At 39.1% G+C, this 22,185-nt stretch overlaps 1 protein-coding gene across 2 annotated transcripts in view; it reads right to left on the bottom strand.

The window, feature by feature from the left end:
- The window catches only part of LOC133624652 (SEC14-like protein 1), a 61,453-nt gene that overhangs the window by 23,731 nt on the left and 15,537 nt on the right, over nt 1-22,185 (bottom strand). For both annotated transcript variants that reach the window (XM_061988418.1, XM_061988419.1), the window contains 6 exons: nt 6,622-6,771; nt 6,319-6,450; nt 5,484-5,612; nt 2,944-3,217; nt 2,696-2,805; nt 1,696-1,885 (listed from right to left, as the gene is read on the bottom strand). In XM_061988418.1, coding sequence (XP_061844402.1) covers nt 1,696-1,885; nt 2,696-2,805; nt 2,944-3,217; nt 5,484-5,612; nt 6,319-6,450; nt 6,622-6,771 — 985 coding nt within the window. The remainder of the gene's footprint in view (nt 1-1,695; nt 1,886-2,695; nt 2,806-2,943; nt 3,218-5,483; nt 5,613-6,318; nt 6,451-6,621; nt 6,772-22,185) is intronic.

The raw sequence follows: 22,185 nt of genomic DNA, 5'->3' as shown, positions 1-22,185 counted from the left end.
GCCAGTAATGCCAGGTCTCCACAGGTTTTAAAATTAGTTTTTGGGATCTTTAGAACAGTGTTTTTCAACTACTGTGCTGTGTGAGATACAGTCTGGTGTGCCGTGGGAGATTATCTCATTTCACCTATTTGGGTTAAAAATATTTTTTGCAAACCAGTAATCATAGTCTGCAAAGTATGTGTTGTTGTTGAGTGTGGGTGCTGTCTAGAGCTCGACAGTGTAACCGTGTAATACTCTTCCATATCAGTAGGTGGCAGCCGGTAGCTAATTGCTTTGTAGATGTTGGAAACAGCGTGAGGCAGCGTGTAGGTAAAAAGGTATCTAATGCTTAAATCAAAAATAAACAAAAGGTGAGTGCCCCTAAGAAAAGGCATTGAAGCTTAGGGAAGGCTATGCAGAACGAAACTAAAACTGAACTGGCTACAAAGTAAACAAAAACAGAATGCTGGACAACAGCAAAGACTTACTGTGGTGCAAAGACGCCGTCCGCAATGTACATCCGAACATGACATGACAATCAACAATGTCCCACAAAGAAGGATAGAAACAACTGAAATATTCTTGATTGCTAAAACAAAGTAGATGCAGGAAATATCGCTCAAAGGAAGACATGGAACTGCGACAGGAAAATACCAAAAAAAGAGAAAAAGACACCAAAATAGGAGCGCAAGACAAGAAATAAAACACTACACACAGGAAAACAGCAAAAAAATCAAAATACCTGTAAGTCACAGCGTGATGTGACAGGTGGTGACAGTACACCTACTTTGAGACAAGAGCTATATTGATGCATGGTTGGTTATGGTTTAAAGTCATATCCAACGACTCTTCACCGTCAACTGAGTTTTGTTTTTTAATGATTTGTGCTTCCGGATTTTTTAAACGCAAAAAATGTGCCTTGGCTCAAAAAAGGTTGAAAAACACTGCTTTAGAAGACCCTGTCCTGAAGACCGGAGGCTGCGCCCTGAAGAGTAGGGGCATAACAAGTCAGTGATGTACGGAGGGGCCCCACCATGCAATGCACGGAAAGCCAGGACTAAAATCTAAAACTCAATGCGGAATTTGACTGGAAGCCAATGGAGACTGGATAAACGGGGTTGATATGGGCTGTTCTGGGTGCACCGGTCAAAAGTCTGGCAGCTGCATTTTGTACCGTCTGAAGTCTCTTTAGCGTTGACTTGTTGAAAAGAGTGAAGAGAGAATTGCAATAGGCAATACGAGACGAATGAATGATCATTTCGTGATCCAATGTTGACAACAAATTTCTCACTTTAGAAATATTTCTGAGTTGATAAAAACAGTTTTTGGTCAGTTGACGACAGTGACCCTCTAAAGACATTGACTGATCCAACACAACCCCAAGGTTTCTGAGGCTGCTTTTAACAGATGCACCCAGAGCACCAAGGGAGTTCTTGATGAGGGCGATCTTTTTATCGGGAGCAATTATCAAGAGTTTCCGTTTTGTTAGAATTTATCTGGGGGACATTTGAGGACAACCAGTTTTTGATACAGGATACGCATTCCAAGAACTCAGATAAAAAGTGAAACTCTGAATCATTGAAGTAGCATAACAGTTGAATATCATCAGCATAGAAATGATAAAAAAACATTTTTGACACTACTGATCAACCTCCCAAGCGGGAGGTTGGGAGGTTGTATGCTAAGGTATGTATGCATGTAGATCTTAAAACTTACCTCGATCATGGTGGTGCCAGCCTCCAGTGTAAAAGTCCTGAAGGACCTGTGGTGAACTCCAGGTCTCAAGAAGATAGTCTACTTGATGCTGCTTCCTCCAGGTCAGCGACTGGCACAGAATTTCCCGGGCCTTGTCAATGTTGAAATCTCTAGCCCGCAAGAATCGCAGGATATGTTCATCTTTAGGAATCTGTAATTGAATAAAAGAGGTACTTTTAAATTTGCACAAATATTTATTGTAGAAATGTTATTTTCCTGACAATGACTGGCATTTGAAATGCAAATATAAAAATATTCGGGGTTTCTTCAAGGTCTCTTCACAAAAAATGCGACATCGAACATGGCAAGAAATGAGTACGGTCTTGATGAACAATTGGTGCTCATATAGAGTAAATGAGGCAAAAATTACTTTCAGTATCGCTCCATCGTTGTGTAATCATTCACAAATGTGTGCATGTATTTGTTTTGAAATATATATATTTAAGATGACTTTATGGACACTAGAGGAGGGAGAAATCGATTTTTAGATGCATCGCAATTCGGACATGAAAGATTATAATATCAATTAGTAAACGTCAATAATCAATTGATTTATTTATTTTAAATAAAGTAATGCAGACAGTTCTAAATTTTGGCTGACTGCAGCGAGGCATCTCACCGAGAGATTCGACCAGCTCCTTTATTATAGGGTACTTACGTTCCAGTTTTGCACACATTTCCATTACTTTAATAAATGTGATGTGAATTAATTACTGGTTTCTTATTACAAAAACTACTTTTTTTTTTAATTTGCAAGTGATAAACGCTTATTTAGAGAAACGAAAATAAATGTAAAACTGCATTAAAATACATAAATAAATACATCAATAATCTATTTTTAATCTAATCGTAGCTCTTGAATCGTAATCGTCATCGAATCATGAGGTGTCCAAAGATTCCCACCTCTAATGGACACCCCGTCTTGTTTAATCAGAACTATAAAAATATATTAACATTTCACCTTTCCCTTGTGAGTTTCTTGTAGCCATTTTCTAAGTCTGATCAGACAGCTCTCTTGCAGGGGCGTCAGATCACCAAGGTACCGTTTGATATAGTCCGCATCTAGTTTATCTGCAAAACAAAATATGACAAATCATGCCTCAGATTTACATAATTGACACAACACATTAGATTAGGCTTTACAGACAACACTAATTATATTATCGCAAATAAAAAGGCACCAATTTTCCAATTATGAAATAAACAGACCTTCCGGTGTACCGGCCAGAATCTCAGTTAAACTGTCTGCCTGCAGGGCAATACTGTCCTGCTTGGCATTCTGGGAGGCGCTGTCCATGGCATCAACAGGCAGCGGGATGGCAACAGCTGGTGTTATAGGGAGTTTGGAGTCAACAGATGGGTTAGTAGGGAGAATGGTTGGTCTGATGGGTGGCACAGGAAGTGAGTTGGGATTCCATCGGGGAACGTGAGTAATCCCCTCATCCTCTAGCTCTTTCAGATAGTACTCTATGATTTCTTTTCCCTGCAAGTAGAATAAGAGAATTGTGAGGATGGTAGAAAAAAAAAGTAAGAACATTACATTACAAAACATAGGGTCTGGCAGAGGACTCAAATGACTTTGTACACACAATATTCAATTTCTTGAGGTAAATGGAATGATTTTCATCCGTCCATCCATTTTATACCGCTTGTCCCTATAAGGGTCGCGGGGGTGCGGGAGCCTATCTCAGCAGCCCACATAAATCAAAATCCGACATGGGTGAACTTTGCCAAATTAAAACCCCTGCACACTACATGCAGTCTTCTGCATTAAACGTTTTGTTTTTTTATTTACAATAAATGGTAAATGGTCTGTAAACGCTTTATATTATACATCACATTCACTCATTCACACACACACACTGATTATTGAGTAAATACATTGTGAACCATTTCACCATTGAAATAATCCAGGCAATTTCTGAAAATAAAGTTGACTATATTAGGTCATTACGGTAATCCAAGTGATCACGTCACAACAGCTTCGAGGGGATGGTGGGGGTTCATTTACAAAGCAGTGCGAGCCAATGTGACAAAAAAGTAGGCTTTAGACGACAACATTTAGGCAAAAAGTCATATTTCATTGGACATTTGCGTCTTTCATTGTCATTTGCTTTCATGTTTTGCCATGTTGCATTTTTGTTTAATTGCAAACATGCCGGAGCATGTCTGTGAGATAAACCATACATGTCTGTTTCAAAGAGGGAGAAAATCATTTTAATCCCAGCAAGTAGTAAAGACTCATCCAAAAATAAATACTTTACTAATACTACAGGTGAAACTTCAAATATTTGAATATCATACTAAAGTTCATTCATGTCAGCAATTCAACTTCAAATGTGAAACTAATATGTGATATAACCTCATTACTTGCAAAACATTTATTTGTTATACTTTTGATGATCACAGCTTACAGTTTTTACTGTTTACTGTGATTCCAATTTTTTAGAAAACTACTTTAAGACAGACTTTTGTGTCAGTTAGTGGAAATATGATATATTATTTTACATTTAGCCGTTTTGTTGTTTTCCTCCCATTTTTGCTGTTGTACAAAAGCCTAACAAGGGATGAGGGCTGCAAATTAGCCTGTGGCTAGAAGTCTTATGTACTTTGACATCGGTTACCTATGGGTAGCAATGTTTAATTGTACTGTCCTTGTCAAATAAATAAAAAATAAATAAAAAACACGAGCCATTAAAAAACAAACTATGGGCCACACTCTGCAAAACAACTGCCTAAGAAGTAAAAAGGTGACAAAAGTACATGGTTCATATATATTATGTATATATTTTAGTTCACACTTACACCTTTAAAAACAAGCTGAGCTTGACTTTATTTAATACTACTGTTTTAAACATTTGATTGTTTTTATTTGCTTCTACCAGCCATTCTACATCTTCGCTACAAGCCTGTCGGATGATTTTATTGTGACTCATCAATTACCGTATTTTTCGGACTATAAGTCGCAGTTTTTGTGAAAAAAAAAAGTGACTTATACTCAGGAGCGACATATGTGTGAAATTATTAACACATTACCGTAAAATATCAAATAATATTATTTAGCTCATTCACGTAAGAGACTAGACGTATAAGATTTCATGGGATTTAGCGATTAGGAGTGACAGATTGTTTGGTAAACGTATAGCATGTTCTATATGTTATAGTTATTTGAATGACTCTTACCATATGTTACGTTAACATACCAGGCACATTCTCAGTTGGTTATTTATGCGTCATAAATAAGCGGTAGAAAATGGATGGATGGATAACGTACACTTATTCAGCCTGTTGTTCACTATTCTTTATTTATTTTAAATTGCCTTTCAAATGTCTATTCTTGGTGTTGGGTTTTATCAAATACATTTCCCCCAAAAATGCAATCCAGTGCGATTTATCTATGTTTTTTTTCCTTCTTTATTATGCATTTTCGGCAGGTGCGACTTATACTCCGGTGAGACTTATACTCCGAAAAATACGGTAGTTTTAATCATTGTAATATGACTTGTACAGCACTTTGTGCAGTTAAAGATGTTGCTTTTAAATGTGCTTTTTAAATAAACCTTGACATTGGACTAACTCGCAATCTGTTTGTGGCCCCCAGCCAAACTTTATTTTTGACCCGTGAGTGAAAAAGTTTGACACCTCTAATCTCAGTGCATAAAGGGGGAAAGAGGACCTCTCTCTCTTTCACAGATAACAAGTGTGCTTATATATATCCTCACGAAACACTAAAGATTACACACAAACACCTTTTTGATGCTGCTTGCATACTGCTTCATGGCAATCTTTTCCACGGTGCTCTCAAAGCCGAAGAAGGACTTGATGTCCAGACTGGCTGACTGCTCAAAACATGTCCAGTCTTCATTCTCAGGGTGGACCTGGAAAATGCGAGAACATACTGTTTACATGTTGTACACACTGGCAATAAAGGGGGCTCTGTTGCTATAGAAACATTAGATCATCTGGATTCGCTAGAACATGATGCACAAAGAGAAATGTTTGCACTGCATTGTGACCGTGAGAGAGGCTGTGTCAGCCTGTCCGTAGACAATTAGTCAGACCTTTACGCATAAACAGTTTGAAGATCATGAAGGGGACAAACAGATGTTTATGTACAAGCCAAATTTGATTTTGCTGTATCGTAAGGAGAGCTAAGAGAAGGCAAGATCATGTGGATTCAGATTCTGGAACTAATTAGTCATTAAATATGGCTGTAAAAAGCTTAGGTCTAAATGCAACACACTGTGCTTACAGCAACAAAAACATTCCTGCTTTAACTAAACCCACTCATTGTTTAATTGAGCTGTCCATCTTAGGTTGCTGTTAATACCGTGCACAACCACTATGAAGCCTGAGAGCTAAAATTAGTACCCTGAATCACTAGGGGATAATACTAGAAGCTTGACCTCTTTAATTCTATGCACCTGCGCCTAGCCAACTGATTGGTAGGTATAAAGTCAAAGATAAACACAGTGAGTTTTTCGAGATTATTAAGTGGAAATGACTAAACTAAGGTCAGTAATCAACAACACAGAGCTATAAAAACAACATCACGTTGTGTTAGTTGGCTGCATGTCTACTAACCGAATAGCAGCAGATCTCATGGATGATGACCCTATTGGAGAAGGTCTCATTATGTGATTCTATGTGAAGTGTCCGCTCCTTTCGGTTAAGTGTGTTTTTCTGGATAAAGTACACATAATCCACACCGGCAATCTGAAAACCAGACAAACAATAATGGCAGAAAAAGAGGGGTCATTTAGATGAGATTGCAAACTCAAATGTATAGGAATTTAAAACAGATTGGTAGGTAAAAAAAAAAAAGCAAGACAATCCTAGTACATTGAACTTTGGTGACCATTCGTGGTAACCGGACAGATTAATTACCCGTTTGAGAAGGCGTGGAGCGTCGACATCTAGTGCACAGCGTCGCTCAACCCGAAGAGTAGATTGGTCCTCACTTGTCTCCTCATCGACCACGTCACTCGCCACGAACATAGGGATAAGGTGACACGTAGGGAACCGGCGCTCATAGGCCTTGAAGAAGGAGGAGAAAAAGGTGTCATCAATACATGCGGGTCTCTCCCGTTTTAAATGTTGATAACGATAATATTGACAGTGCGTTATTGCCCTCAATCAGAGGAAAGGTTACTGAAATATTCTGTCAGTGTAAGAAAGTAACCATTCTACGATTAAATATCTCATTATAATGACAACAAACATACTGGCTTTTGAGTTAGTAGACGCTTAATGCGTGGTTTTACAATGTCATGGCAGTTGAGAATATCATTATTAATAAAACATATTATTAAAGTCAAAGAGGAAAGGAAGGTACAACAAAAATGCTACTACAATCTTATCTATTTGGTCAATATTTGACATATCTATTAGTCTAATCACTACCAAAGTTCCACCAACCCTTTAGTATTAATGATACGGGAAACAAATACTTTAGTGTCCAAGTAATTAAATTAATTAATTACAAAGTAATTAAACCAAATTATTTAAATGAGTAATAGAAAAGTATTTGCTTTTCTTTAGTTATTGTACACTCTTGACATTGTTTAGCTCCAAACAATTGTATATAAGGAACGAGTCTAAATACTGTGTTGATATTGTTAAACTGTCAATAGTATTCAACATAAATTACCTGAAAGATTACATTACATTACTTCCATACAAGTGATTGGTATCGGCCTATCTCACTAGTCGTATCCATTGGTATCCAAATCAGCAGCATAAATCCCTGATCGGAACATCTCTACTGCCTCCTGTTTTGCAATTTTATGGTCTCTGGTACTGTTTTAAAATTGCTTTTCAATATGAAACCTTATATTTAGTAGAATTGTGTGTGCCTTATTCTGGATGTATTTCCTTTACTCAAAAAATGCAGAACTTTAATTGAAAACAAATGTGTGCAGCACCAGATGTTCCAGGCTATTTTGAACAATACGTTTTCAAAGCTCTGGGACAATCTACCACCTGACCTCCGTAACTGCGACTCTGTGCCCACCTTCAAATCTAAACTCAAGACATACCTGTTCTGGTCTGCCTACTCCGTCTAACTCACCAAATACTCTTGCCCTATTTTTATTCTATTGTGTTGTTTATTTATATGCCTTGGTGGTTTTATTGTATTTTATATTGTTGTAAAGCAACATTGAGTTTCCTGAAAGGCGCTATGAAATTAAATGTATTAATATTCTTCTTATTATTATTAGAGTATCTGTACACTACAATTAAATAACATGATTTGAAGTAACCATTGATAATACTGTGTATTTATCCAATTTATAGTATACGTTCCTTTATTTACAACACACTATTTTTTCTGTTCTTGGGTATTATTTAATAATCAAAGACAAAAAATTGGTTGCTGGTTGTAATGCCATTAGGACGGGTTTGCAAAAAAGGAAAGAAACAATACTTAGTTTTTTTCTTTTCTTTGAAGCCTCTTTATTTAGCTATTACTTGAATTTTCTTCATCAAAACATATCAGCAAAATTACGGTTTGTAATTTCTTCAACTTGTTTGTGAATGGTTACATCATCATCAATATGTAAAATATATACAGTACAGGCCAAAAGTTTGGACACACTTTCTAATTCAATGCGTTTTCTTTGTTTTCATGACTATTTACATTGTAGATTGTCACTGAAGTCATCAAAACTATGAATGAACACATGTGGAGTTATGTACTTAACAAAAAATATGTGAAATAACTGAAAACATGTTTTGTATTCTAGTTTCTTCAAAATAGCCACCCTTGCTTTCGGTTACTGCGTTGCACACTCTTGGCATTCTCTCGATGAGCTTTGAGAGGTAGTCACCTGAAATGGTTTTTACTTCACAGGTGTGTTTGAAGCTCATCAAAAGAATGCCAAGAGTGTGCAAAGCAGTAATCAAAGCAAAGGGTGGCTATTTTGAAGAAACTAGAATATAAAACATGTTTTCAGTTACCGTATTTTTCGGAGTATAAGTCGCTCCGGAGTATAAATCGCTCCGGAGTATAAGTCGCACCGGCCGAAAATGCATAATAAAGAAGGAAAACAACATATATAAGTCGCATTTTTCGGGGAAATTTATTTGATAAAACCCAACACCAAGAATAGACATTTGAAAGGCAATTTAAAATAAATAAAGAATAGTGAACAACAGGCTGAATAAGTGTACGTTACATGAGGCATAAATAACCAACTGAGAACGTGCCTGGTATGTTAACGTAACATATTATGGTAAGAGTCATTCAAATAACTATAACATATAGAACATGCTATACGTTTACCAAACAATCTGTCACTCCTAATCGCTAAATCCCATGAAATCTTATACGTCTAGTCTCTTACGTGAATGAGCTAAATAATATTATTTGATATTTTACGGTAATGTGTTAATAATTTCACACGTAAGGCGCTCCTGAGTATAAGTCGCACCCCCGGCCAAACTATGAAAAAAACTGCGACTTATAGTCCGAAAAATACGGTATTTCACCTTTTTTTGTTAAGTACATAACTCCACGTGTTCATTCATAGTTTTGATGCCTTCAGTGACAGTCTACAATGTAAATAGTCATGAAGATAAAGAAAACCCATTGAATGAGGAGAAGTTGTGTCCAAACATTTGGCCTGCACTGTAAATTGTGATATACATTGGTAAAGCAAGAGGCCACAATGTATATCAAAACATGGATTTTAGGCCATACTGCCCATCCCTAGCTCCTGTATGACATTCTGATGAATGACAATTGCAGATGTGTTATGTATTAATAGTTGTTTTGTACAAAAGCGTCTTCGTGTTGTCACTGATCGGATGGTAAAATAGGACGTCTGACTTGGCACAATGGCGCATGGCTGCAGTGAAAAATACACCAGGAAAAAAATGGTGTTAGACTGTGGTGTGCAAGTTCCATCTGCTTCCAGCAAAAGAGGGAAGGGGAAATAATTCTCCTGGGCAGCAGCAGCTCAACTTTGCAGCAGCAAAAAGGGTGAATGAGTGTCATGTGATCAGTGAATGAAATCAGCTGCAGAACTGCTACTGGCGCCAGCGAGTCACATGACAGCAGCACAGCTTAGCTGCACTCTGTCACAGGCAGCACACGGAACGTAGTGATAAGCTGTGCTCGACTCATTTATTTTTGCCTAAATAATCAAGCGGAAGAAATAACAGACAGTACTGCTGATAGATAAGCTTCGAGGTGATTTGGTTAATGGATGAAAACGATCTCGGAGATAAGCACACACTCAAATTTCCATCAACACGAGCAGTAAGGCATATTATGGCGTGAAGGTGTGGAGACACAATGGTAGAGAATGGTAGGAGAGCACAGCTTGGCCATTCATTCATTCACTCTATGAAGAAAACCCAATTCAAGTGACGGCGTGAAATTGCCAGTAAATTCTTCACTGAACATTTGCATGCTATTCCACATGGTAGGGTTTTACTGGTAACTGACAAACCAATGGTATACAGATGGATTAAAACAAAACTGAGTGAAGCACAGGCTGCTTTAGCGACAGAAAACTGGGCTTCAGAGGCCTTAGTCAGACGCAGTCATATGTGGGTCAGGACGTTACACAGGCAGACATGGGGGAAAACAGGGTGAGCCACATTTAGAAACACTGGCTTAGTGGCAAACAGACACAAGTTTCGGCAGCCCATAACTGTATATAGAAAAGTGTGCCAAGGATGACCTACATGTACTGTACACATATACTGTTACAGTAGAAACAAGCTAAAAATGAATAAGTGCAATTGCAATGAAACAGTTTACAACATTTACACCATACACCTACTCAGTGGCCTAGTGGTTAGAGCAGACTGGGCATTCTGCGGCCCGCGGGCCACATCCGGCCCTTTGTGCGTCCCTGTCCGGCTCTCGTGAGGCCAATCATAAATTACAAAATACATTTTAAAAAGTATCTTTGTCGAGTGTGCAATACAACGGTGCTGCTTTTGTTTTGAAAAGCGTTATTTGTATTACTTCCGTGTGGATGTATGCGCGTGAGTGAATGTGGACAGCGGCAATCACAAATTACAAAATAAAGTTTAAAAAACATCTATGTCGTGCGCGCAATACAACTGTGCTGCTTTTATTTTGAAAAGTGTTATTTATGGGCGTATGTCCGGGTGTAACCTGTGAGTGAAGGTGCACAGCGACAAGTGATGAGACGCTAAAAAGAGAAAAGTTGATGACGAATGGCGTGTTTTCATGGACTGCCAAGTAGTTCTTTACATAAATTAAAAGTAAAGCCGTGTGCTTAATGTGTGGTACACATGTTGCTGTGTTTAAAGAATATAATTTGAATCGCCACTACACGACGAAGCACGAGGAAAAATACCGGAATCTGTCCGATGAAGCGCGCGCAAGGGAGGCTGATGCGTTGATGGTAAAACTGCAAACCCAACAAGGACTTTTTGCCATATTTCACACCCCCAGAATGCAGCCGTCAGGACAAGTTTCGTCATTTCTCACAAAATCGCCAGAAAAAGTAAGGCGTTTTCTGACAGAGAGTTTATTAAGGAGTGCTTATTGGACTCTGTTGCGCTGATATAACAGGTGTTGTGCCGGATAATGCACCCCCTGACGGGAGTGTTATATCAACTAAAGCCCACACTTAAAGTTTCCACGTGCAAGATTGAATCTATTTAAAAAAGTTATTTAATAAGAAGTTAAAAGTGCAAAAACAATAATGTTCGTGTTGGAGGAGTTGTGAATGAATGAAATATGAAATCCGTGCTGCAGTCGCTGCTGGGCCACAACATTAGGTACACCTGCAGACTGCAGCACGGATTTCCTATTTCATTCACTCAACTCCTCCAACACGAACATTATTCTTTTTGCACTTTTGGCTTCTTATTAAATAACTTTTTTAAATAAATTCAATCTTGCACGTGGAAACTTTAAGTGTGGGCTTTAGTCAATATAACACTCCCGTCAGGGGGTGCATTCTACGCCGGGGGTGCATTATCCGGCACAATACCTGAAACTTGGAGCTTCAGCTGAAGAACAGAACGGCCGACTTTGACTGTTTTTCGCTGGCTTTGGATGAGAGCTGTGATGTACGTGACACCGCCCAGCTGCTCATCTTCTTACGTGGGATAACTGCTGACTTTCAAATCACGGAGGAGCTGGCAGCCATGCAGTCAATTAAAAGGGACAACCACAGGTAATGACTTGTTCACATAGGTAAATGCGTGGTTGGACATGTTAGGGCTGAAATGGGACAAGCTGGCAGGTGTGACAACAGATGGTTGTCCAAATCTGACGGGGAAAAATGTTGGACTTTTAAGGAGGATGCAGGATAAACTTTAAATTAACCCTGTGCAGAAATTGACATTTTTGCATTGTATTGTACATCAGGAAGTGTAGTGTAAGACAGTGTTAAAAATAAAACCATCAAAAGCAATCTGCTTTTGTATAAAGTTAAATTAGGTTAAATGAAAGTATTATTATTATTATTAATTATTATTATTATTATTATTTATCTTACGGTATATCAAAAATAATATTGAGCAAAATGTAATTGAAATATTGTCGATGTGGCCTCCAGCAGTGCTCGGGTTGCTCATGTGACCCCCGGCAAAAATTAATTGCCCACCCCTGGGTTAGAGTGTCCGCCCAGAGATCGGTAGGTTGTGAGTTCAAACCCCGGCCGAGTCATGCCAAAGACTATAAAAATGGGACCCATTACCTCCCTGCTTGGCACTCTGCATTAAGGGTTGGAATTGGGGGTTAAATTACCAAAAATGATTCCCGGGCCCGGCCACCGGTGCTGCTCACTGCTCCCCTCACCTCCCAGGGGGTGATCAAGGGTGATGGATCAAATGCAGAGAATAATTTCGCCACACCTAGTGTGTGTGTGACTATCATTGGTACTTTAACTTTATTTGCATTCCAAAGTGCAGTCATGAACTGCAATAAGACTTTCTATAAAACTGCACCAGAGCAGTTTTACAGCTAAAAACAAGAAGTATTTTTTAGTGCTAGTCTTTCTTTTCGTCAGTGTACACTAAAGCCTCAAGAATTTAGAGAGGGCATCTGTAATTTATCCACGTCTGCAGGACTGCTTGTCCTTGGCGGTGCCAACTGTCTGGCTTCTTTGGTGTCACTTTGTCATTTGAGGTAAAGTTATTACTTGGTCGCATGTTTGTACTGTTCTTCATGCTGTGTCTTCAAGTGACAGAAAAGATTAGACATAGTCAAGTTGCTCGCCTGATTTGATGGCATCAATTATTCTTCTGTAATTTTCAGTGTACCGTCCGGGCTTTCCGCCTCTGCTAGTATTACAAACCCCGTTTCCATATGAGTTGGGAAATTGTGTTAGAAGTAAATATAAACGGAATACAATGATATGCAAATCCTTTTCAACCAATATTCAATTGAATGCACTACAAAGACAAGATATTTGATGTTCAAACTCATAAACTTTATTTTTTTTGCAAATAATAATTAACTTAGAATTTCATGGCTGCAACACATGCCAAAGTAGTTGGGAAAGGGCATGTTCACCACTGTGTTACATCACCTTTTCTTTTAACAACACTCAATAAACGATTGGGAACTAAGGAAACTAATTGTTGAAGCTTTGAAAGTGGAATTCTTTCCCATTATTCTTTTATGTAGAGCTTCAGTCGTTCAACAGTCCGGGGTCTCCGCTGTCGTATTTTACGCTTCATAATGCGCCACACATTTTCGATGGGAGACAGGTCTGGACTGCAGGCGAACCAGGAAAGTACCCGCACTCTTTTTTTACGAAGCCACGCTGTGGTAACACGTGCTGAATGTGGCTTGGCATTGTCTTGCTGAAATAAGCAGGGGCGTCCATGAAAAAGACGGCGCTTAGATGGCAGCATATGTTGTTCCAAAACCTGTATGTACCTTTCAGCATTAATGGTGCCTTCACAGATGGGCACTAATGCACCCCCATACCATCACAGATGCTGGCTTTTGAACTTTGCGTCGATAACAGTCTGGATGGTTCGCTTCCCATTTGGTCCGGATGACATGATGTCGAATATTTCCAAAAACAATTTGTAATGTGAACTCGTCAGACCACAGAACACTTTTCCACTTTGCATGAGTCCATCTTAGATGATCTCGGGCCCAGAGAAGCCGACGGCGTTTCTGGATGTTGTTGATAAATGGCTTTCGCTTTGCATAGTAGAGCTTTAACTTGCACTTACAGATGTAGCGACCAACTGTATTTAGTGACAGAGGTTTTCTGAAGTGTTCCTGAGCCCATGTGGTGATATCCTTTAGAGATTGATGTCGGTTTTTGATACAGTGCCGTCTGAGGGATCGAAGGTCACGGTCATTCAATGTTGGTTTCCGGCCATGCCGCTTAACGTGGAGTGATTTCTCCAGATTCTCTGAACCTTTTGATGATATTATGGACCGTAGATGTTGAAATCCCTAAATTTCTTGCAATTGCACTTTGAGAAACGTTGTTCTTAAACTGTTTGACTCTTTGCTCACGCAGTTGTGGACAAAGGGGTGTACCTCACCCCATCCTTTCTTGTGAAAGACTGAGCATTTTTTGGGAAGCTGTTTTTATACCCAATCATGGCACCAACCTGTTCCCAATTAGCCTGCACACCTGTGGGATGTTCCAAATAAGTGTTTGATGAGCATTCCTCAACTTTATCAGTATTTATTGCCACCTTTCCCAACTTCTTTGTCACGTGTGGCTGGCATCAAATTCTAAAGTTAACGATTATTTGCAAAAAAAAATGTTTATCAGTTTGAAAATCAAATATGTTGTCTTTGTAGCATATTCAATTGAATATGAGTTGAAAATGATCATTGTATTCCGTTTATATTTACATCTAACACAAGTTCCCAACTCATATGGAAACGGGGTTTGCAGACTGCTATGTTGTTGACGTCCATACTCCCGCCGGCTCTCGCTGTAGAGTTCTTTCAAGTGACGTGAAAATTCTGCCGCAAAGTAGCAGTTACTGCAATTACATTAGCCTCAGCCCAGACGTTAAAATGACGACATCAACAATAGAGAATTCTATTTTACAATAGAAGTTTTATGTCGTACTATGATATATTAAATTATATTGCACAGCACAACCAGGATTAGGGTTGTACGGTATACGGTAGTACCGCGATACTAATGAATCATATTTGGTACTATACCGCCTCTAAAAAGTACCGGTCCCCCACCCGTCGTGTCATGCAGACGAGCATGTTCGGCAGCGCACAATCACGGAGTACTTACAAGCAGACACAGTCGCAGTCAGCAGTGTTGTAACTACATCTAAATGACTAATCCTTGTCTCCATGGCGACTATTAAAGTAAATTTATTTCAAGTATCATCACGGTAGGACGAGTGGTAGCTATACATGCTTCACTGCACCCCGCAGCACCACGGACTCATAACATTGGATGCGTTAAACTGGTCTATGGTTCTTAAGTTTTCACTATGTCCGGCCATTAATTATAAAGACGATCATCTTGACTTTGAACACATTATTAACATGTGAATGAAGTCAACAGACATACATGTCACACTAAGGGTGGCCGTATGAACAACGCCAACACTGTCATAAACCTGTGCCATATAGTGAAACCATACTAAGCAACAATGTCAACACACATTTTGGGAGAATATTTGCACCGCAACACAACATAAACACTACAGAACAAATTCCCAGAATTCCCTGCAGCACCAACTCTTCCGGGACGCTACAATATAAACAAACGCCATTGGTGGATCTACACCTAACATCCACTGTAATGATACCAAGGACAATAGTGTATCTAATCGATACTACTATGATTACATTGATATTTTTTAGCATGACAAAATCTTCTTTCGTTTTTTAAAAATTCATATTATGTTTATAAACTCCGTAAATATGTACCTGGACACATGAGGACTTTGAATATGACCAATGTATGATCCTGTAACTACTTGGTATCGGATTGATACCCAAATTTGTGGTATCATCCAAAACTAATGTAAAGTATCAAAAAACAGAAGAATAAGTGATTATTAAATTTTAACAGAAGTGTAGATAGAACATGTTGAAACAGAAAATAAGCAGATATTAACAGTAAATGAACAAGTAGATTAATAATTCATTTCCTACCACCTGTCCTTAATAATTTAGACAAAATATTAGAACGATAAATGACACAATATGTTACTGCATATGTCAGCAGCTAAATTAGGAGTCTTTGTTTGTTTACGTACTACTAAAAGACAAGTTGTCTGGTGTGTTCAATATTTTATTTAAGGACAAACTTGCAATAAGAAACATATGTTTGATGTACCCTAAGATTTTTTTGGTTAAAATAAAGCCAATAATGAAATTTTTTGTGGTCACCTTTATTTACAAAAATCCTGAAAAGTAATGAAATACATTTTGGTACCGGTACCAAAATATTGGTATCGGGACAATACTAACCAGGATGCATATTTTTTTTCAAGTGCTCTAACGATTTTGATGGAGAGTGAAGTGGGGCGGCATAGCTCGGTTGGTAGAGTGGCCGTGCCAGCAACTTGAGGGTTCCAGGTTCGATTCCCGCTTCCGCCATCCTAATCACTGCCGTTGTGTCCTTGGGCAAGACACTTTACCCACCTGCTCCCAGTGCCACCCACACTGGTTTAAATGTAACTTAGATATTGGGTTTCACTATGTAAAGCGCTTTGAGTCACTAGAGAAAAGCGCTATATAAATATAATTCACTTCACTTCACTTCACATATTCCGTACAATTGACCACTAAATGGTAACACCCGAATAAGTTTTTCAACTTGTTTAAGTCGGGGTCCACTTAAATTGATTCATGATACAGATATATACTATCATCATAATACAGTCTTCACACAAGATAATCATCAGGGTGTATACATTGAATTATTTACAATTCGGGGTGTGGGGGGGGGGGGTTAGGTTTGGTTGTTATCATCAGTCATCAACAATTGAGAAAAGAGAAATGGATATTGAAATGTACAGCAAGTAGTGGACATAAGAGAGAGAGAGAGAGAGAGAGAGAGAGAGAGAGAGAGAGAGAGAGAGAGAGAGAGAGATCAGAAGGCATAAGAAAAATATCTGCATTTGATTGTTTACATTTGATTATTAACAACAATCCGGGGAGGGTGTTAGTTTAGGGTTGAAGTTGCCTGGAGGTGTACTTTTGTTGCGGAGGATAGAGATGCCCTTTCTTTTATACCTGTTGGGAGCGCATTCCACATTGATGTGACATAGAAAGAGAATGAGTTAAGACCTTTGTTAGATCGGAATCTGGGTTTAACGTGGTTAGTGGAGCTCCCCCTGGTGTTGTGGTTATGGCGATTAAGGAAGTAGTTTGACATGTACTTTGGTATCAGGGAGGTGTAGCGGATTTTATAGACTAGGCTCAGTGCAAGTTGTTTTACTCTGTCCTCCACCCTGAGCCAGCCCACTTTGGAGAAGTGGGTAGGAGTGAGGTGGATCTGGGGTGGAGGTCTAGAAAGTAATCTGACTAGCTTGTTCTGGGATGTTTGGAGTCTAGATTTGAGGGTTTTGGAGGTGCTAGGGCACCAGGAGGTGCATGCGTAATCGAAAAAGGGTTGAACGAGAGTTCCCGCCAGAATCTTCATGGTGCTTTTGTTGACCAGAGAGGAGATTCTATAGAGAAATCTCGTTCGTTGGTTGACCTTTTTGATTACTTTGGTTGCCATTTTATCACAGGAAAGATTAGCCTCTAGAATGGAACCGAGGTAGGTGACCTCATCTTTCCTGGTGATAACAATGTCACCCACTTTTATAGTGAAGTCATTGACTTTCTTAAGGTTTATGTGGGACCCAAACAGGTACCAACAAGCCAAGCAGCATGCCATAAACCCATCTATTTACATTTGTCTATTTGTGTTGGCCCTGCGATGAAGTGGCGACTTGTCCAGGGTGTACCCCGCCTTCCACCCGATTGTAGCTGAGATAGGCTCCAGCGCCCCCCGCCACCCCAAAGAGAATAAGCGGTAGGAAATGGATGGATGGATGGATGGATGGATTTGTTAAAGGGTAAACCTTACAAAAGCAGCAGGCGATCAAAAAAATATTTCCCCCACTGTAGGGCATTGCCATACACCGTTTGTATTCAGGTGTCGAACCGCTTCTTCACTGTCAAAATGCCTGTCTGCAACACATACCAAACTAAAGTGCTGAATTAATTTGTCGTTTTAATTTCACTTGTTTGTTCTAATCATTTTTGTGATTGCTCAAGGTCACTGCTCTTCTCAAATGTTCCAACAACAATTGGGCCTCCAGGCCTGAATCAAGAGAGCGAGGGGTGGTGGTGTTCGACATTCCTTTGCGTCTCCCCTGAGAAACGACTATAGAACAAAAGCAGATTATGTTAGCATCAGCAGCGACAATATTTCCTGTTATTGAAACGAGGAAGTAGACTTCAGTGCCTGAAGGTGAAAGCAAACACTGTTGTACTCTTTAATGTCCCTGAAATAAACAAAAGGCCCAATAAAATTAAAAGAGTGCTATATGAATAAAATTGCTGCACTACAAAAAATCCACATTTCATATTGATTGGAATTTAAGTAAGTTTCCTAACGTACAGGTCATATTTCAACGTGGTGGCAGTGCGACTACACTTCACATTATTTTATTTCTTAATAAAACCACCAAGTTAGTGTTACTGTCAGTGTGTGGAACTCCAGTCCTCTGTGCACTGTGCAAAAAGTACCTTACACAAGAATAACGTACTTAAAAGCACTCATTGATCAATAAACTAAAACATTATGCTCTGACTTAAAATATTGGTCAAAATTGTCCGAAGATGTATTGCACCAATAACTGTGAGGATTTTTGCATTTAATTTACGAAAATTCTACAGTATTAATGACCCAAAAAGCACAGAGTATATGGTGGTAAAATAAGTGTAAAAGGTAAAAACGGAGTTAAAAAACAATAAAACGAAAAAACTAATTTTTATTTTTCATATTGCAATTGTTATCTAAATTTAATGTTGATACTATTATTTTTGTATTGGTTTGTTACTGATTTATATCTAGTTGTTTTGGTGGTTGAATACATGCTTATGTTTTCAAATTAATGAATAAGTGTGTGATTAATCATGATTTCAATGTCAATTAAAATAATCGCACATATTATTTGTTGACATATTTGTCCAGCCCTAGTTTGCAGCCTACCCGGAGATTCAGCTCGTCGTCAGTCAGCATCACACAAGCTGCAGCCAGAGTCCAAGACATGTAGCTATAAACGTCACAACGATGAACATTTATTCATGAAAATATAGAGAAGCTGCAAATGCTGTGTTTCAGTTTGTTTGGTCTACCGTATTTCCTTGAATTAGCGCACAAACGGTAATTAATTTAAAACCTCTTCTCACTCCGGCACTTACCAAAGGCATGCGGTAAATTTAGGCATGCGCTTATAAATTTGGAGTGTGATGTAAGGATAATCATGACATAACACTTGATGCATATTATCACAGCAGTATGATGATTCTGTGTCTACATTAAAACATTCTTCTTCATACTGCATTAATATATGCTCATTTTAAACTTTCATGAAGGAAGGAAATCACAACTAAAAAAATCACTATTTTTTTCATACGGTGTTGATCTGGAAATGTTTGCCTCGGCATTTTGATGGTGTGGACGTGTGGCACCGAATGGAGATGTTGACGTACGGAGTAAGCCCTCTTCATTGCAGGTGACTTTTCAAATGATGCTACATATTAGCAGTGTAGCCGAGTGTCCTGGGTTCGCCTATACAGTGTACTTATCTAATAAAATAATAAACGGGAGACATTAGAGCAGGTTCGGTCGCCACCGCTTTTATAATGTCAACATCACACACCTTCTACAACCACACACACCCTACGTCACAGCCCTACGGCAACTCTGGAGGGACAAAACTCCTCCTTACCGAACACACTTAACTTAACGTAACTTGGGACACCCTGAACTGTTTGTTACAGCAGTAATGCTACTTTTTATAGCAACGCTTTTGCCCCTCACTTGACAAATTACGGTTGTCTGTTCGACATATTCCCACTTGAAGCCAAACCACCGCCAGACGATGGACCCCCTGCTGTTTTTCTTGGGAATTAATTCTTCCTCCATTTGTTACCAGATTCGCACCTTCTTTCTCTTGTATTAGCGCTCGCACCACTCCGCTAGCATCACAGCTAACGTTAGCCATGCTACTACCTCTCTGCTCGGGGAGGGCGTATATGTATGTGACGTATGTCGTGACAGTATGTGACGTGTGTAAGAAGGTGCGCTTGCTGTCTGTGAGAAGGAGAGACAGGAAAGTGCGAGAAGAGCCTGTAGTGTAATGCCCGCAGCTAAAAGCAACTGCGTGAGAACGTATACTCGATATCACGATATAGTCATTTTCTATATCGCACAGAGACAAACCCGTGATATATCGCGTACATCGATATATCGCCCAGCCCTAATTTGCAATAAAAAAATGTAGTAGGTACGTGACTTACCCGGTGGTAATTCTTTGAGTTTGACCCTGCCGTAAATCGAGGCATGCGCATACTATATACCCGGCGGCAATTCAAGGAAATACTGTAGTCCTGACTCAACTGGACGGGTCAAGCATATGACGGAGAGGCCACCCGTGGGAGACACCTACAAATAAATGCTGAACAACATCCTTACATTGTTTCATAACATTATTGTAGTTGCTAGGACTGGAAATTTACTATTTTCAACAAACTGTTTGCTGAAAAGCAAAGTCAGAGAGAGCACACCAAATTCTTCAGCACAAAATGTCAACTTTAATCTCCGAGCAGATGAAAGACAGAAGCCAATATTGGCTTTTTGGAGCCTCTGACAAATCAACTCAAAGTAAGTACGAACCAATATTGTAGTAAGGATTTGACTCTGCTAAAAAGAATGTTCTGCACATTATTCTGTGTTAAAAAAAAAACTGACTACACAAGGGCAGCAGCACACACGTAATAAAGAGGACATTTGGTTACATTGTGGTTTACCACAGACGTACAATGTTGCACAAGCATTGCCAAGCACTAACAGCTCAAGAGGACAGGGACACACTTCATTTACTGTAAGTAATGTTGCAATAATAGCAGCCAGCAAGTAGTGTGATGCACTATGTTTACCATGCAACAATTACACACCCTACTTTAAAAACAAATGTGCCAAAAAGTATGCTGTGTACTGTGGGTCACCTCCAGCTTATAAATCCTACAAATATTTCCAACAAGTGTTGCTATATTTTTTCAGCTGTACAACCAGCTGTCTGTTAGCCTTCTATTCATAGCTACCGGTGCTTGTTTGGCCAGTGCTCAATCTTGCCGGCACTAAGGAGATTTAGTCTTCCGGCATCATCCCGCTTGTCAGCATAGGAAGCTTATTTAATCTAAATAGAGCAGCACGTCTAGAACTTAATGCGCAGCCACCAAACGATACGCCTGAAGAACGGTCACTGACTCCTTGCCTAATGGTGGAATAGTTATTCAAATGAAGAAAGCCTAAATAACTTTTAATTAAATGTAATTGAATTAATTAGTGGCTGTGTAACGGAAGCCCGCCAGTGTGGCTGTCCCATGTGTACACGAGTAAACCTCAGTCCCTAACACCTTAAGACCTTTTGCTTGACACCAAGTTGACAGCTCTGGCTTTTAGCTCGGGGCCTGGCACGCTCACACTCTAATTCAGGACGACTCGGGTTCGAAACCTGTGCTGAACAGCAGCATTGATTGGACCAGGCAAGTTAAATCAGATGACAAAAGAAGTAATTTAAGGATACCTTACATATATCCATACATTTTCTACCGCTTGCCCCGGGGGTGCTGGAGCCTATCTCAGCTGCATTCGGGCGGAAGGCGGTGTACACCCTGGACAAGTCGCCACCTCATCGCAGGGCCAACACAGATAGACAGACAACATTCACACTCACATTCACACACTAGGGACCATTTAGTGTTGCCAATCAACCTATCCCAAGGGAAAAATATCCAAACCCATTGCTATTCTTTATAAAGTAAAACACATGCTGAATAAGAAATGTCTGCATGTTATATTATTCTTTTATTTTTCCATATTTAACATATTGTGTTGAAGTTTGGGGAAATGTTTATAAAACAAACGTAGACCCAATATTTAAACTTAAAAAAAGTGTCATTAGAATAATACACAAAGCGTGCTACTATGAACATACCAATCCATTATTTATAAGTACTAATGTGTTAAAATTTTTAGATATTGTGTTTTTAAAAACAATGGAAATTATGTTTCGAGTAAAGAACAACAGCCTTCCAGCTTGTATTCTTAGGTTATTTCAAGCAAGAGGAGAAAACTATAATTTACGGGGGATATTAATTCTTGAAATAGGTAAAGCAAGAACGAATATAAAACACAAATGTATTTCAGTTTTAGGAGTTAAATGGGGCAGCACGGTGGAAGCGGGGTTAGTGCGTCTGCCTCACAATACGAAGGT

The sequence above is a fragment of the Nerophis lumbriciformis genome, linkage group LG27, assembly GCF_033978685.3.
Source record: "Nerophis lumbriciformis linkage group LG27, RoL_Nlum_v2.1, whole genome shotgun sequence".
NCBI classification, from domain to species: Eukaryota; Metazoa; Chordata; class Actinopteri; order Syngnathiformes; family Syngnathidae; genus Nerophis; species Nerophis lumbriciformis.
The sequence above is the reverse complement of the archived record's forward strand: the minus strand, read 5'-3'. Positions and strand labels throughout refer to the sequence as shown.